Below are 14447 nucleotides of genomic sequence, written 5' to 3'. Positions count from 1 at the left end.
CCCGCGAGCAGGACCCACTTACCTCCTCCCGAAGTGCGGCCACGCGATCCCAGAGAGCCCCAGCCGTGTGTGACTAACTTGGAAGAAAACCGGAGCCTCCTGCTGTAGGTACCCGGCAACCAGGGCGCGGGAGTGTACAGCGCTGCTGGGGGAGAGATGGAGCTGCAGCAGGCAATGTCTACTGACATCCAGCACAATCTGTGCCTCTGCTACAGCCCTTGTAGTCTTCTTTTTTCCTCATAAAAAGCTTTTATAGAGCTGCTGTGAGCAGCTCTTCCTGTTACATGCTTGCACTGCAAGCACCAACTACAAACTGAGCTCCTGTGCACGGAGGCGGGGTGATATAGGAGGCGGCGCTATGCATCTTGGGAAGAAGGTCAAAGCTTTTGAGCCTGTTGGTGCTTCGGATCAAGATCCTACTCTACACCCTCTATGTCTATCCTTGTGGTGCCCAGTGTACCCCGCAGCAGAAATATAGTACAAAATGTTGACATGATAATGGTCGACACAAAAAGTGTTGACAAGTTTTTGTGGCTTTTTGGGTGTCATTTTATGTGTCTAACCATATATGACCCAAATTAGTAGAAGCGGGTACCCTCGTGGGCTTGTTTTGCTCACCACGCTTCGGGCCAGGTGGCTCGCTTCGTTCACCGCAAGGTCACTATAGGTAATAGATAGTGACATGGATAATAAATTAAGCAAAAGTTGGAAAAAAAAACATGAAAACCCAAAAAAACACGTCGACCATGTGTGTCGACCATTGTCATGCTGACCTTTTGAAATTATTGTAGTTGTTGACCTTTTGTACTGTCTACCTTTTACATGTCGGTCTTTTGACTTTGTCAACCTTTTGTACATATTGTCCTTTTGACTGTCGACCATAAGGTGTCATCCTTTTAAATGTCGACCTATTCTATCATCCGCCACTCCATCTATGGATATACAGGAATACATATATAGGGGTAACACAGCCCATAATTTAGTACAACAATTATTCTGAGAAATACTTTAATACAGTTGCAACAAATAATGCTGAATAATGAAATGCATCTCACAATGCCTGTGGTAGCAGTATGAATCCCATGTTACACTAAACCTATTTGTGTTATTATAATGATATGTTATTATACAGTATATGATTATATGTTATTATGTAAGATACAATACATTACAATTGAGTGCTCAATGTTGCAGACTCTGAACGCTATAAACATACGTGGCTCTGACAGCTCTCAGTTACAGAAGGAATTAAATTGAACAAACATGACCAATATTGTCTATAACAGTGGTTCTCAAACTGTGTGCAGTGGCACCCTGGGGTGCCTTGGGATACTTGCAGGGGTGCCTTGGATTGGTGGCCCAGGACCAATTAAAATAATTTATGGTCAGTGTAATAGCCAAAACCAGAGCTAGTGGATGTCAGTCATAAAATATATGGACAAACAGAAGCAAATCCTGTCCATCACCACACAATTCAACCCAAGGTTGACATATAAACTAGTGATCCGCCCGAACTTCACCTTTTTTTGCATGGGTCCGAGCAACTCTGATCCTCCCGCCTTGCTCGGTTAACCCGAGCGCGCCCGAACCTCATCATCCCGCGGTCGGATTCTCGCGAGATTCGTATTCTATATAAGGAGCCGCGCGTCGTCGCCATTTTTCACTCGTGCATTGGAGATGATCGAGAGAGGACGTGGCTGGCGTCCTCTCAGTTTCTATGTCCAGTGGGCTGCAGATTGTGCTGCAAATATCTGTGCTCAGTGTGCTGCAAATATTTGTGCTCAGTGTGCTGCAAGTGCAAATATGTACGTTCTCTGCCTGAAAAACGCTCCATATCTGACTGTGCTCAGTGTGCTGCAAATATCTGTGCTCAGTGTGCTAATTGCTTTATTGTGGGGACTGGGGACCAGCAGTATTATATAGTAGGAGGACAGTGCAGAGTTTTGCTGACCAGTGACCACCAGTATTATACGTTCTCTGCCTGAAAAACGCTCCATATCTGTGCTGCATTGTAGTATATACTAGTAGGAGGACAGTGCAGAATTTTGCTGACCACCAGTATAACTATATATATAGTAGTACGGTACAGTAGTCCACTGCTCTACCTACCTCTGTGTCGTCAAGTATACTATCCATACCTTTGGTACATTTCAGTTTTGCACAGTTTGCTGACCACCAGTATATACTATATAGCAGTACGGTACAGAAGGCCACTGCTCTACCTACCTCTGTGTCGTCAAGTATACTATCCATCCATACCTGTGGTGCATTTCAGTTTTGCACAGTTTGCTGACCACCAGTATATACTATATAGCAGTACGGTATAGAAGGCCACTGCTCTACCTACCTCTGTGTCGTCAAGTATACTATCCATCCATCCATACCTGTGGTGCATTTCAGTTTTGCACAGTTTGCTGACCACCAGTATATACTATATAGCCGTACGGTACAGAAGGCCACTGCTCTACCTACCTCTGTGTTGTCAAGTATACTATCCATCTATACCTGTGGTGCATTTCAGTTTTGCACAGTTTGCGGACCACCAGTATAACTATATATATATATATAGCAGTACGGTACAGTAGTCCACTGCTCTACCTACCTCTGTGTCGTCAAGTATACTATCCATCCATACCTGTGGTGCATTTCAGTTGTGCGCAGTATATATAGTAGTAGGCCATTGCTATTGCTATATTACTGGCATATAATTCCACACATTAAAAAATGGAGAACAAAAATGTGGAGGGTAAAATAGGGAAAGATCAAGATTCACTTCCACCTCGTGCTGAAGCTGCTGCCACTAGTCATGGCCGAGACGATGAAATGCCATCAACGTCGTCTGCCATGGCCGATGCCCAATGTCATAATAGAGAGCATGTAAAATCCCAAAAAATAAAGCTCAGTAAAATGACCCAAAAATTTAAATCAAAATCGTCTGAGGAGAAGCGTAAACTTGCCAATGTGCCATTTACGACACGGAGTGGCAAAGAACGGCTGAGGCCCTGGCCTATGTTCAAGGCTAGTGGTTCAGCTTCACCTGAGGATGGAAGCACTCATCCTCCTGCTAGAAAACTTAAAAGAGTTAAGATGGCAAAAGCACAGCAAAGAACTGTGCGTTCTTCTAAATCACAAATCCCCAAGGAGAGTCCAATTATGTCGGTTGCGATGCCTGACCTTCTCAACACTGGACGGGAAGAGGTTATGCCTTCCACCATTTGCACGCCCCCTGCAAGTGCTGGAAGGAGCACCCACAGTCCAGTTCCTGATAGTCAAATTGAAGATGTCACTGTTGAAGTACACCAGGATGAGGATATGGGTGTTGCTGGCGCTGGGGAGGAAATTGACAAGGAGGATTCTGATGGCGAGGTGGTTTGTTTAAGTCAGGCACCTCTTTTTTTCTTTGCATCATGTGCTGTTTGAGGACTATTTTTTAAATCTGCCATCCTGTCTGACACTGCAGTGCCACTCCTAGATGGGCCAGGTGTTTGTGTCGGCCACTTGGGTCGCTTAGCCTAGTCACACAGCTACCTCATTGTGCCTCTTTTTTTCTTTGCATCATGTGCTGTTTGGGGACTATTTTTTGAAGTGCCATCCTGTCTGACACTGCAGTGCCACTCCTAGATGGGCCAGGTGTTTGTGTCGGCCACTTGTGTCGCTTAGCTTAGCCATCCAGCGACCTTGGTGCACCTCTTTTTTTCTTTGCATCATGTGCTGTTTGGGGACTATTTTTTTGAAGTGCGATCCTGTCTGACACTGCAGTGCGGCTCCTAGATGGGCCAGGTGTTTGTGTCGGCCACTTGTGTCGCTTAGCTTAGCCATCCAGCGACCTTAGTGCACCTCTTTTTTTCTTTGCATCATGTGCTGTTTGGGGACTATTTTTTTTGAAGTGCCATCCTGTCTGACACTGCAGTGCCACTCCTAGATGGACCAGGTGTTTGTGTCGGCCACTTGGGTCGCTTAGCTTAGTCATCCAGCGACCTCGGTGCAAATTGTAGGACTAAAAATAATATTGTGAGGTGTGAGGTGTTCAGAATAGACTGGAAATGAGTGGAAATTATGGATATTGAGGTTAATAATACTATGGTATCAAAATGACCCCCAAATTCTATGATTTAAGCTGTTTTTGAGGGTTTTTTGTAAAAAAAAAACACCCGAATCCAAAACACACCCGAATCCGACAAAAAATTTTCAGGGAGTTTTGCCAAAACGCGTCCAAATCCAAAACACGGCCGCGGCACCGAATCCAAAACACAAATCCCGAAAAATTTCCAGTGCACATTACTAATATAAACACAATTTACTTAATTTAATATTTCTTTCTAAATAAGAAACTTTTGGCCTAGGGGTATTGTGAAAAAAATTATAATACTGTGTTCTAGTGCACCATGATTCAAAAAAGTTTGGGAACCACTGGTCTATAACATTTCATTTTGTTACATAATCTCTTTTAACATATTAAACACATGTAAAGATTTAATATAGGTTTCAGTGCCGTAACTACGTGTGTGCCAGGTGTGGCACTGAGGGTGCAACGGCCCCCATTCCCTAAAGTCAGCGCCTTGTAATGAGTCAAACTGACTCAGTACAAGCCGCCTGTGCTGGAGGAGTAGAGGGAGCAGCGGAGGAGGGAGCCGCAGCAGCGCTATGTAATTGGTGGCGGCGCAGCTGCAGCAGTCCCTCTCCTTCCACATTGGCTGGCCGCCGCTGCTGTGAATGCTGGGATGCGCTTCCCTCATCCCAGTATTCACAGCGGTGGTGTCCAGCCAATGCGGAAGGAGAGGGACTGCTGCAGCGGCGCCGCCTGCAATTACACTGCGCTGCTTCGGCTCCCTCCTCCTCCTTCTCCCCTGCCCCTGGAGCTGCCAGCACCGAGGAGCCTGACTGCCTGAGCCAGCGGAGAGATGGAAAGTATCATCTATTCTGTGTCTGTCTGTCTATCTATCGGTCTGTCTTCTTAATGTGTAAAAGGGGGACTCTGTCTGCTGTAATGTGTAAAAAAGGGGATGCTGACTGCCGTAATGTGTAAAAAGGGGAACTCAGTCTGCCGTAATGTGTAAAAAGGGGGACACAGTCTGCAGTAATGTGTAAAAAGGGGGATGCTGTCTGCCGTAATGTGTAAAAAGGGGACGCAGTCTGTCGTAATGTGTAAAAAGGGGACAATGTCTGCCGTAATGTGTAAAAAGGGGATGCAGTCTGCCGTAATGTGTAAAAAGGGGACGCTGTCTGCCGTAATTTGTAAAAAGGGGACGCAGTCTGCCGTAATGTGTAAAAAGGGGGACGCAGTCTGCCGTAATGTGTAAAAGGGGGACGCTGTCTGCCGTAATGTGTAAAAAGGAGGACTATCTGCCGTAATGTGTAAAAAGGGGGACACGGTCTGCCGTAATGTGTAAAAAGGGGACGCTATCTCCCGTAATGTGTAAAAAGGGGACGCTGTCTGCCGTAATGTATAAAAAGGGGAAGCCGTCTGCCGTAATGTGTAAAAAGGGGATGCTGTCTGCCGTAATGTGTAAAAAGGGGATGCTGTCTGCCATAATGTGTAAAAGGGGATGCTGTCTGCCGTAATGTGTAAAAGGGGAAACTGTCTGCCGTAATGTGTAAGAGGGGCTGTACCTGGTGTAGTGGTGCTACGGTACGGCATAATTTGAATAATGGGGACTACTATAATATCTAATATGAATTGGTATTATTTTGTGGCCACACCCCTTCCCCATGAAGCCACCCCTATATTTTTTGTGCGTGCCTACGGCGCCCACTGCCCCTTTGTTACATAGAGGGGGTAGGGGGGGCGCCGATGCCCTATCTTGCACACAGCGCTAAAATGTCTAGTTACTGCACTGATAGGTTTTCCATACCAGTAGGTAAATGCATTTCCATCTAGTATAGAAAACATTATAAAAACTTCATCATACTATACTTGCAACTTATTTGTATCTCTAATGCAGGGGTGGGGAACCTCCGGCCCGTGGGCCGTATAAGGCCTGCAAAGCCATTTGTTCAGGCCCGCTGTTGTGTGTCAGCGAGACACGCCACCCTTCAGTCCGCCGTCGGCGTGTCACAGCTGTCAGGGCAGGGAGGAGAGCGCAGCTATGTCCAGTGGCAGTGGTGGGTAGGATCTCAAACCAGTCGCCGTTTCGTGAGCCAGTCATAGCTCGCGGACCGGCAGCCAATCAGGAGCCGCCGCTGCCGGTCCACGAGCTCTGATTGACTCATGAACCGGTGGATGGTTTGAGGTCCTACACGCCGCCGCCGCCCGACATAGCTGCGCTCTCCTCCCTGCCTGGTCCCTGACAGACGACACACGCCGCCACCGGACTGAGCACTAAGGGGCAGGAGAGGTGCACACTGCGCTCTCCTCCCCTGACACACAGCAGCAGCGGTGAACAGCACAGTGGGGTGGGGGGCAATGTGTATCTGGCACTGTGGGGCATTTGTGTATCTGGGACTGTGGGGCATTTGTGTATCTGGCACTGTGGCGGCATTTGTGTATCTGGCACTGCAGTATTGGTAGCATATGTGTATCATTTTAATTGGCCACACCCAACTCAGTACCACTAAGTGGCATAACTACTGGGGGGCAGGCTAATTTTTAAGTTGATAATTTTTGTATGGCCCCCGAAGGATTTTATAAATATCCAAATGGCCCTTCGTAGAAAAAAGGTTCCCCACCCCTGCTCTAATGCAATAAAAGTATAATGTATGAGTACCCCATACACTGACAGCAGCCTAGAATGAAGCTGCTGTGTGCCAGTTGGACTCTAATACGGGTAAACAGAACCAATATGAATAAGCCGCAGTATGTATCCTGACACACATCATTGTGCTTAATCTGTGACTTTGTACCAATTACATTGTAATTAATCCTAAATGAAGTCACAGTCCTCGGTCAGTCTGCGTAAACTGAAGATTACTCAGACCGGCTGTCGGAACCCCTCTTCTGGGTCCAGGAAGTCTGCGTCCGACGACACAGACCTTGGGCTCAGGATGCCTATAAAATTACGAGAGGCGCAGCCGCAGTTCCCGCTCCGCCCCACAAATGCTGCAGCATGTCAATCATGCTGCAGTTGAGGTGGAACTATGAGTGATCATGCAGGACCCGTTCTGCATATGCGAACAAGTACTGCGCATGAGCAGAACCACAACCATCGGGTTTACATACTAATCCGAATTAGACGCTAAATTCAGGAAAAAGTACAAAAGAATGGGAATTGCTACCCATGTGGGAGCCTCTTATGCTGCTTTCACATCGCAAACCCTGCTTTTGAAACGGTTCTTTAAACAGTTCTTAAAACGGGTCTGAGCAGTTAAACCCCCTTCACATCGCATGTTGTAACCAGTATATTACCATTTCATTACCGTTTTGGTACCTTTCACACTGAACCCGTTTCTCCCATAGAAAACAGTGGTTGTCATTTTAAATGGACTTTTCTGGCCCACACATTATTAATAATTATTAATTAATTATTAATAATTTGGCTAGTCGTACGATGGAACCCTGCAGCTTCAAGCATCTTTACCATGTTTTTGTAGATTACTGCATCCTTCACTGTCCCAGTGATTTGTCTAGCAATTTCTTCATCCCCTCTCATCATAAGCAGCTCCCTAACCTCCTCATCACTCCAATTTGGCATTTTAAACTGTATTCTGTATAATAAAATGATTCTTCACTCTCATGTGTTTCCTCCAGTTTATTTCCTGCTTCTGCCTGGTGACATCACGCATGGAGACAGCCTATCACCTTCTGTGGTTTGGAAATACCGTTTCAGAGCCTTTGACATTGCACAATGAAACGGGTCTGAACTGTGTAGGACCCTGCTTTTTAACCGCTTTAAAATACCAGTAATCTGTAACCAGTAAATTCAAAGTGTCCCTTTCACACCGCAGCTAGAACCGTTTTGGAAGGCTTAAAAAACGTAAATTAACCGGGTTATAGCTGCGGTGTGAAGGGGTATAAGTCACACCATGCCTCTCGCTCCATGGGCCTAATTCAGACCTGATCGTAGCCATGAAATTTTTTGCACGGCTACAATCAGCCTCCCTGAGATGTGGGAGGACACCCAGCACAGGACTAGTCCGCCCCGCATAGGTACAAAAGCATTGCACAGCGACGATGCTTTTGTACCTGTAGAGTAGCTCCCTGCAAGCGCAGCTAGTGCGCGCTGACAGGGAGCTACTTGTCGCTCTCCGGGTCGCAGCGGCTGCTGTGACATCACGCAGCCGCCGCGCCCCCCCCCCCCCCCGCACGGTCCGAGTGCGCCTGCGTTGCCTGGACTGCGCCCCCAAAATGGCGGCCCAACGCCGCCGGCCTGCCCCTTCCCGCCCAGTGAACGCCTCTGTCAATCAAGCAGGACCGATCGCTGGGCAGAGATGCCGATCGCACCTCTGGCATGCGTGGGCGCAGTTCAGACCTGTTCGCCCGCTGTGCAAAAACGCACTGCAGCGATCAGATCTGAATTAGGCCCCATGTGGCATAAAAAGAATACCATAGGTCAGAGGTTCCCAAACGCGGTCCTCAAGGCACCCCAACGGTCCTGGTTTTAAATGTAACCATGCTTGGCCACAGGTGACTTAATTAGCACCTTAGTCAATTTGATTTAACCATCTGTGCTGAGCCATGGATATACCTAAAACGTGGACTGTTGAGGCGCTGCCTTGAGGACCGCGTTTGGGAACCTCTGCTGTAGGTGTATGAGGACGCATCATTAGAAATGAAAAAAACTAAATTATTTTTATTTCCAAAAGGTCAAACAGGCCAAATTTTAAAGTAATAATAAAGGGCTACTAAAATAGGTTACAACATTTAACATGGCAAATACTGCTCTTGGCTTTCCCATGCTATTCAACATAATCTAACCAGAAATTATTATGTGACTGAGAACCATTAAGGCTATGTGGCCACATATTGTGCTTTTATCATATGTGCAAAATACCAGTTAAAGACATGTAAAGGGATGTGCTATGACAAATAAGATCACACATATTTGTCTTTTTACATGCACTTAACTGTAAGAAAAACCTTTAACTTAGAGTCTAGGTAACTTTGGTTCACCTCTAACCCATACCTCTGCATTCTCCCTTTAGTTATGCCTTATAGACTCTCCCGTGTCTTGCCCCTTAGTATTAACTCTTCCTGCACTGATTCTTCTCCAGATTATGTTGCATTTTTAATGAATACAGGTGAACCTCAGAAAATTAGAATATCGTGCAAAAGTTCATTAATTTCAGTAATTCAACTTAAAAGGTGAAACTAATATATATATAATATATAGACTCATTACATGCAAAGTGAGATTTTTTAAGCCTTTGTTATAATTTTGATGATTGTGGTTTACAGCTTAAGAAAACCCCAAATCCAAAATCTCAGAAAATTTGAATATTACATAAAATCAATGACAAAAAGATTTTAAATACAGAAATGTCAGCCCTCTGAAAAGTATAATCATGCATATGTACTCAGTACTTGGTTTGGGTCCCTTTTGCATAAATTATTGCCTCAATCGGCGTGGCGTGGATTCTGTCAGCCTGTGGCACTGCTGAGGTGTTATGGAAGGTTCTGGTATGAATGGTCGACCATGTTAAGGTCGACATTCATTAGGTCGACCACAATTGTTTGACGTAGACATGGTCGACATGGACTAATAGTCGACACATGAAAAGGGTCGACACAGGACATGTCGACATGGTTTTTCCCCCCTACAGTCTTTGGTGTCATTTTTTCCGTAACATGACCAGGAACCCCAATTAGTGTACCGCTCCAGTACAGTTGCACTCGGCATAGGTTACCGCTCCCAATCGTAGTCCACGTGAATCGTAAAGTATGAAATTTTTTTTTTTTAAAAAAAGCCATGTCGACCTTTTCATGTGTCGACCTGTCCTGTGTCGACCATATGTCCATGTTACCCATGTCAACCTAATGACTGTCGACCATCCAAACGGATACCGTTATGGAAGACCAGGATGCTTCAATAGCGGCCTTCAGCTCTTCTGTATTGTTCGGTCTCATGTCTCTCATCTTTCTCTTGGCAATGCCCCATAGATTCTCTCTGGGGTTCAGGTCAGGTGAGTTTGCTGACCAATCCAGCACAGTAATCCCACAGTCATTGAACCAGGTTTTGGTACTTTTGGCAGTGTGGGCAGGTGCCAAGTCCTGCTGGAAAATGAAGTTAGCATCTCCATAAAGCTTGTCTGCTGAAGGAAGCATGAAGTGCTCTAAAATGTCCTAGTAGACGGCTGCATTGACTCTGGGCTTAATAAAGCACAGTGGACCAAAACCAGCAGATGACATGGCTCCCCAAATCAACACAGACTGTGGAAACTTCACAATGGACTTTAAGCATCCTGGATTGTGTGCCTCTCCGTTCTTCCTCCATACTGTGGGACCTTTGGTTCCAAATTAGATACCTTGGATAGCCCAGATAAGACTCTTCTGATGTTGTTTGTTGTTCAGGAGCGGCTTGACAAGAGGAATACGACATTTGAAGCACATGTCCAGGATCTGCTGTGTGTGGTGGCTCTTGATGCATTAACTCCAGCCTCAGTCTACTCCTTGTGAAGCTCCCCCTCACTTCTGAATGGCCTTTCCCTGACAATCCTCTCCAGGCTGCGGTCATCCCTGCTGCTTGTGCACCTTTTTCTTCCACACTTTTCCCTTCCACTTAACTTTCTATTAATGTGCTTTGATACAGCACTTTGAGAACATCCAACTTCTTTTGCAATTTCCTTTTGACGCTTTCCCTCCATGTGGAGGGTATCAGTGATGGTTTTCTGTACAACTGTCAGGTCAGCAATCTTCCCCATGATTGTGAATTGTACTGAACCAGACAGAGACCATTTAAAGGCTCAGGAACCCATTGCAGGTGGTTTGGATTAATTAGCTGATAAGTGTGACACTTTGGGGGGAATTCAAATGTTTGAAAAGTCGGTTGGGTGTTTGTTTGTTTTCCAGTCTAGTAGATAAGAAAAAACAGATACCCAACTGATTTTTCAAACATTTGAATTCCCCCCTTTGAGCCTACAATATTGAACCGTTTCACAATATTCCAATTTTCAGAGATTTTGGATTTGGGGTTTTCTTAAGCTGTAAGTCACAATCATCACAATTATAACAAATAAAGACTTGAAATATCTCACTTTGCATGTAATGAGTCTATATAGTATATTAGTTTCACCTTTTTTGCCAATATACAGAAATTCTGCTTCCTCCCCAAAATCTGCTTGCAATCGGGTCAAATTCTCCTGCTGTCACAGACAACTCTTGTAGTTATAGAACTTGGCTCTCTAGTGGCCTCTGTAAGAGCACCATAACAAGCTCATGAAGGAAGGGAACATGCTGACGTCTTCGGTGTACAGTGCTGCTTATATATGGTTCTGTGTCTTGACATTTCACATGAAATTTAGTCAGAGAAACAGTTCTCAACCAGACAGTCAGATGGTGTCTACTCTACCTATGAATTACACATCCAGAAACTTATTGTACACCCCTTGCTTTAACAAATGTGCTGCAACAAACACCAATCAATCCACTTCTGTTCCTATCATGCTAGTGCAGTTTACCAATGCAAACAGACTGGTTGCTATAGGTTACACCGTTGTGCTGTTAGCACCAGGTCTTTATAAAAGCATCTTTATGTTACAGAGAAATATCACAGTAATGTCTGAGGCACCAATTTGAGTTTATGTACTTAAATGTTTGTATGCATGTTATAACTAATTTCTTTTCGGTTTTTTTTGCCTTACAGCGGTTGTTGTGCTGTCCTTTGTGCTGTGCTGGCTGCCTTTCCACATTGGACGGATCTTGTTTGCTTTGGCTGGGATAAGAGAATACATGTTTTATGATCTCACACAGTACTTAAATCTCATCTCCATGGTCCTATTTTACCTGAGCGCCTCTATCAACCCAATGCTCTACAACATTATGTCCCAAAAGTACAGGGCCGCCATGAGCAAGATACTAAACATAAGGCAGGATCCACAATCTAGGAACACCACGAGGAGCGAGCAGTCCTCTCTGGAAGGGACAGAGCTCAGTTCTTTCACGTACAAGAGTTCATCCAAAAAGCAGCTAAAGGAATTCTGAAAGAGTCCTGAAAAAAAGACGTACTACATGTTTCTAATCAGTTATAAAGGGCCCTGCACTTTTTAGTTTCCGTCCCTCAATAATTTGCAAAGGTACCATTATTCTGTGATGTGATCCATTTGCAGTGTAATGGCGCCCAGCTTGTGTGGTCTATCCACTTGATCAATGCAATAAGCAGAATGCAGTTCGCCCAGGACTTAAAAATGGGTTAACTAATCCCTATAAGGGTGTACAGTATGAAATGCCGGTTTACGGGATCCAGACGGTCATAATCCCGACACTGGGATCCCAATGAGTGAAAGACTGACAAGGGTGAGTGTGGGCTGTTTTTCCCTCCCTTACCCCTAACCCTCTGTTCCCGCAGCATCACGGGGAGAGTTACGGTTAAGCAGCAGGGAAAGGGGAGGGTTAGGATCAGGCTGTTGGGCGGGTTAGAGATTAGGGCAGTGGTTTCCAAACTTTTTTCAATCACGGCGCCCCAGAATATCAGAATTATTTTCACGGCACCCCTAGGCCCAAAATTTCTTATTGAGAAATTTAGAAAGAAATATTACATTAAGTAGATTGCGTTTATATGTCATCCTTAGGGTCAGTTGTGTGGTGAGGGACAAGATTTGCTTCTGTTTGGCCACATATTTTATGACTGGCAGCCACCAGCACTGGTTTTGCCTATTATATTGACCATGAATAATTTGAATTGGTCCTGGACCACCAACCCAGGGCACCCCTGCAAGTGTCCCGAGGCACCCCAGGGAGCCACGGCACACAGTTTGGGAACCTCTGGATCAGGGGTAGTATACTTACCAAGTAGGTGTCGGGATTCTACTGTTGGTATTCTGACTGCCGGTATCCTGATACCATCCCCTGAAGACTATGATCATTACTCCGTGCCACGTCTTAGTGATGCCCAACAGTGATACAGTGGATATCATTGCTACCTTCCAGCAAGGAGGAGCAGGGTCCTACCTGCATGGTGTCCCTATGTTCCCAGGGTACATCCACACTCCAAAAACATACTGGTAAGTTACTTACAGCAACACTCCATCAAAAATGCAAGAATAATAAAAAAAAGAAAATAAATCAGACAATAGATAGACATCAAAATTCAAACCACAATGCAGTTATTCAATAATGATTGTTTGGAAAAATAAGGAATTCTGTTCCCTGCTCTAAGATATGTACAATAGATATATTTACTGATCTATGATGTAACTATAATTATAATACTATATAATTAGCAATACAACATAGAGCAGGCCTGAATATAAAGGAGCAATGTATTGCCATATTGTTTGGAGACTGTTCTAAATTTCAAGTTATCAGTTCATCATTTTATCCCTGGAGCACCTCCAGAATAGCCATAATAGACATTAATCCTTTCTGTACTGCCTACCAAACTTCTTTGGAAATAATGTAGCAGTGTGTATATAGATTTTGGTGCAGTTCTTTTATTTCCTATTTGACTAGATCGTGTTAGGAAATTTAGTACATAAGCTCCAGTGGGGCAGGGGTTAATGTAAATTACACAGGTTAATTACACATTCTTACAGTACAATGCTGAGTACTACCCTTTTTCCATCAAAAACTCGGGTCTGACCCAGATAACTGAACACGGCTCTGGTTATCCATCTACAATTTTACCCTATTTTGGTACTTTATGACTTTTATTTTCTGATCATTTGTAAGCAGACTGAGTTACATTTTGGTTACAGTATTTTTTCAACTCTTTAGTTTCCCAATGCTGATTGGGTGGTCTGCAGTGACGGGGCAGATAGCAGTTGTTCATATGTAGGAACCTAAATGAAAGACGACTTATTGTTTTGATTTTCAAGTGACATTTCGTAGAGCAACCCAAGGGGATAAGATAGATGCAATAGGGATCCCAACAGTCAGAATACAGAGAGTGGTATCCTGGCAGTAAGTACACTGGGTTAGGATTAAACTGCTGGGATGGGGGAGGTTAGGGGTTAGGCTTCACTTCCGGGATCAAGCATGATTTTGGCTGTTGGGATGCCACTGTCCGCATCCTGTCTGTTGGGTTACTGGTTGCCGGGATTTCATACCCAGCCCCAACAAAGAGGGTTTGTTAAGAGCATTTTTTTTTACATCATTTTGGTGATGTGCAAGTTTTAAAGAGAAAAACAATAGATTTTTTTCTTTTCATTGTGGGCTATAATACTTATGCTCAAGATGTTATACAGGTATAGAATCTATTGGAATGCTGAAGACGTCAGGTTTTCCAGATTAGCACTTCTTCCATTATTTGGAGCACCATTATTATTATTCTTCTATAGCAGCATTTTATTTGGCAGTACTTTTGATATTTTGCAAATAGTTTTTTTGCTTAATGGCCCATTTTAACAGCCTGGGTGTA

At 44.6% G+C, this 14447-nt stretch overlaps 1 protein-coding gene across 1 annotated transcript in view; it reads left to right on the top strand.

Moving 5' to 3' along the window:
* The window catches only part of LOC134949854 (growth hormone secretagogue receptor type 1-like), a 40913-nt gene extending 28796 nt beyond the window's left edge, over positions 1-12117 (top strand). The window contains exon 2 of the mRNA XM_063938560.1: positions 11736-12117. Within this exon, the coding sequence (XP_063794630.1) occupies positions 11736-12073 (338 nt within the window). The 3' untranslated portion in view covers positions 12074-12117. The remainder of the gene's footprint in view (positions 1-11735) is intronic.
* The last annotated feature ends 2330 nt before the right edge of the window (positions 12118-14447 follow it).

Source organism: Pseudophryne corroboree, chromosome 8 (assembly GCF_028390025.1).
Source record: "Pseudophryne corroboree isolate aPseCor3 chromosome 8, aPseCor3.hap2, whole genome shotgun sequence".
In the NCBI taxonomy this organism is placed as follows: domain Eukaryota; kingdom Metazoa; phylum Chordata; class Amphibia; order Anura; family Myobatrachidae; genus Pseudophryne; species Pseudophryne corroboree.
This window is presented reverse-complemented; position numbering and strand designations above follow the sequence as displayed.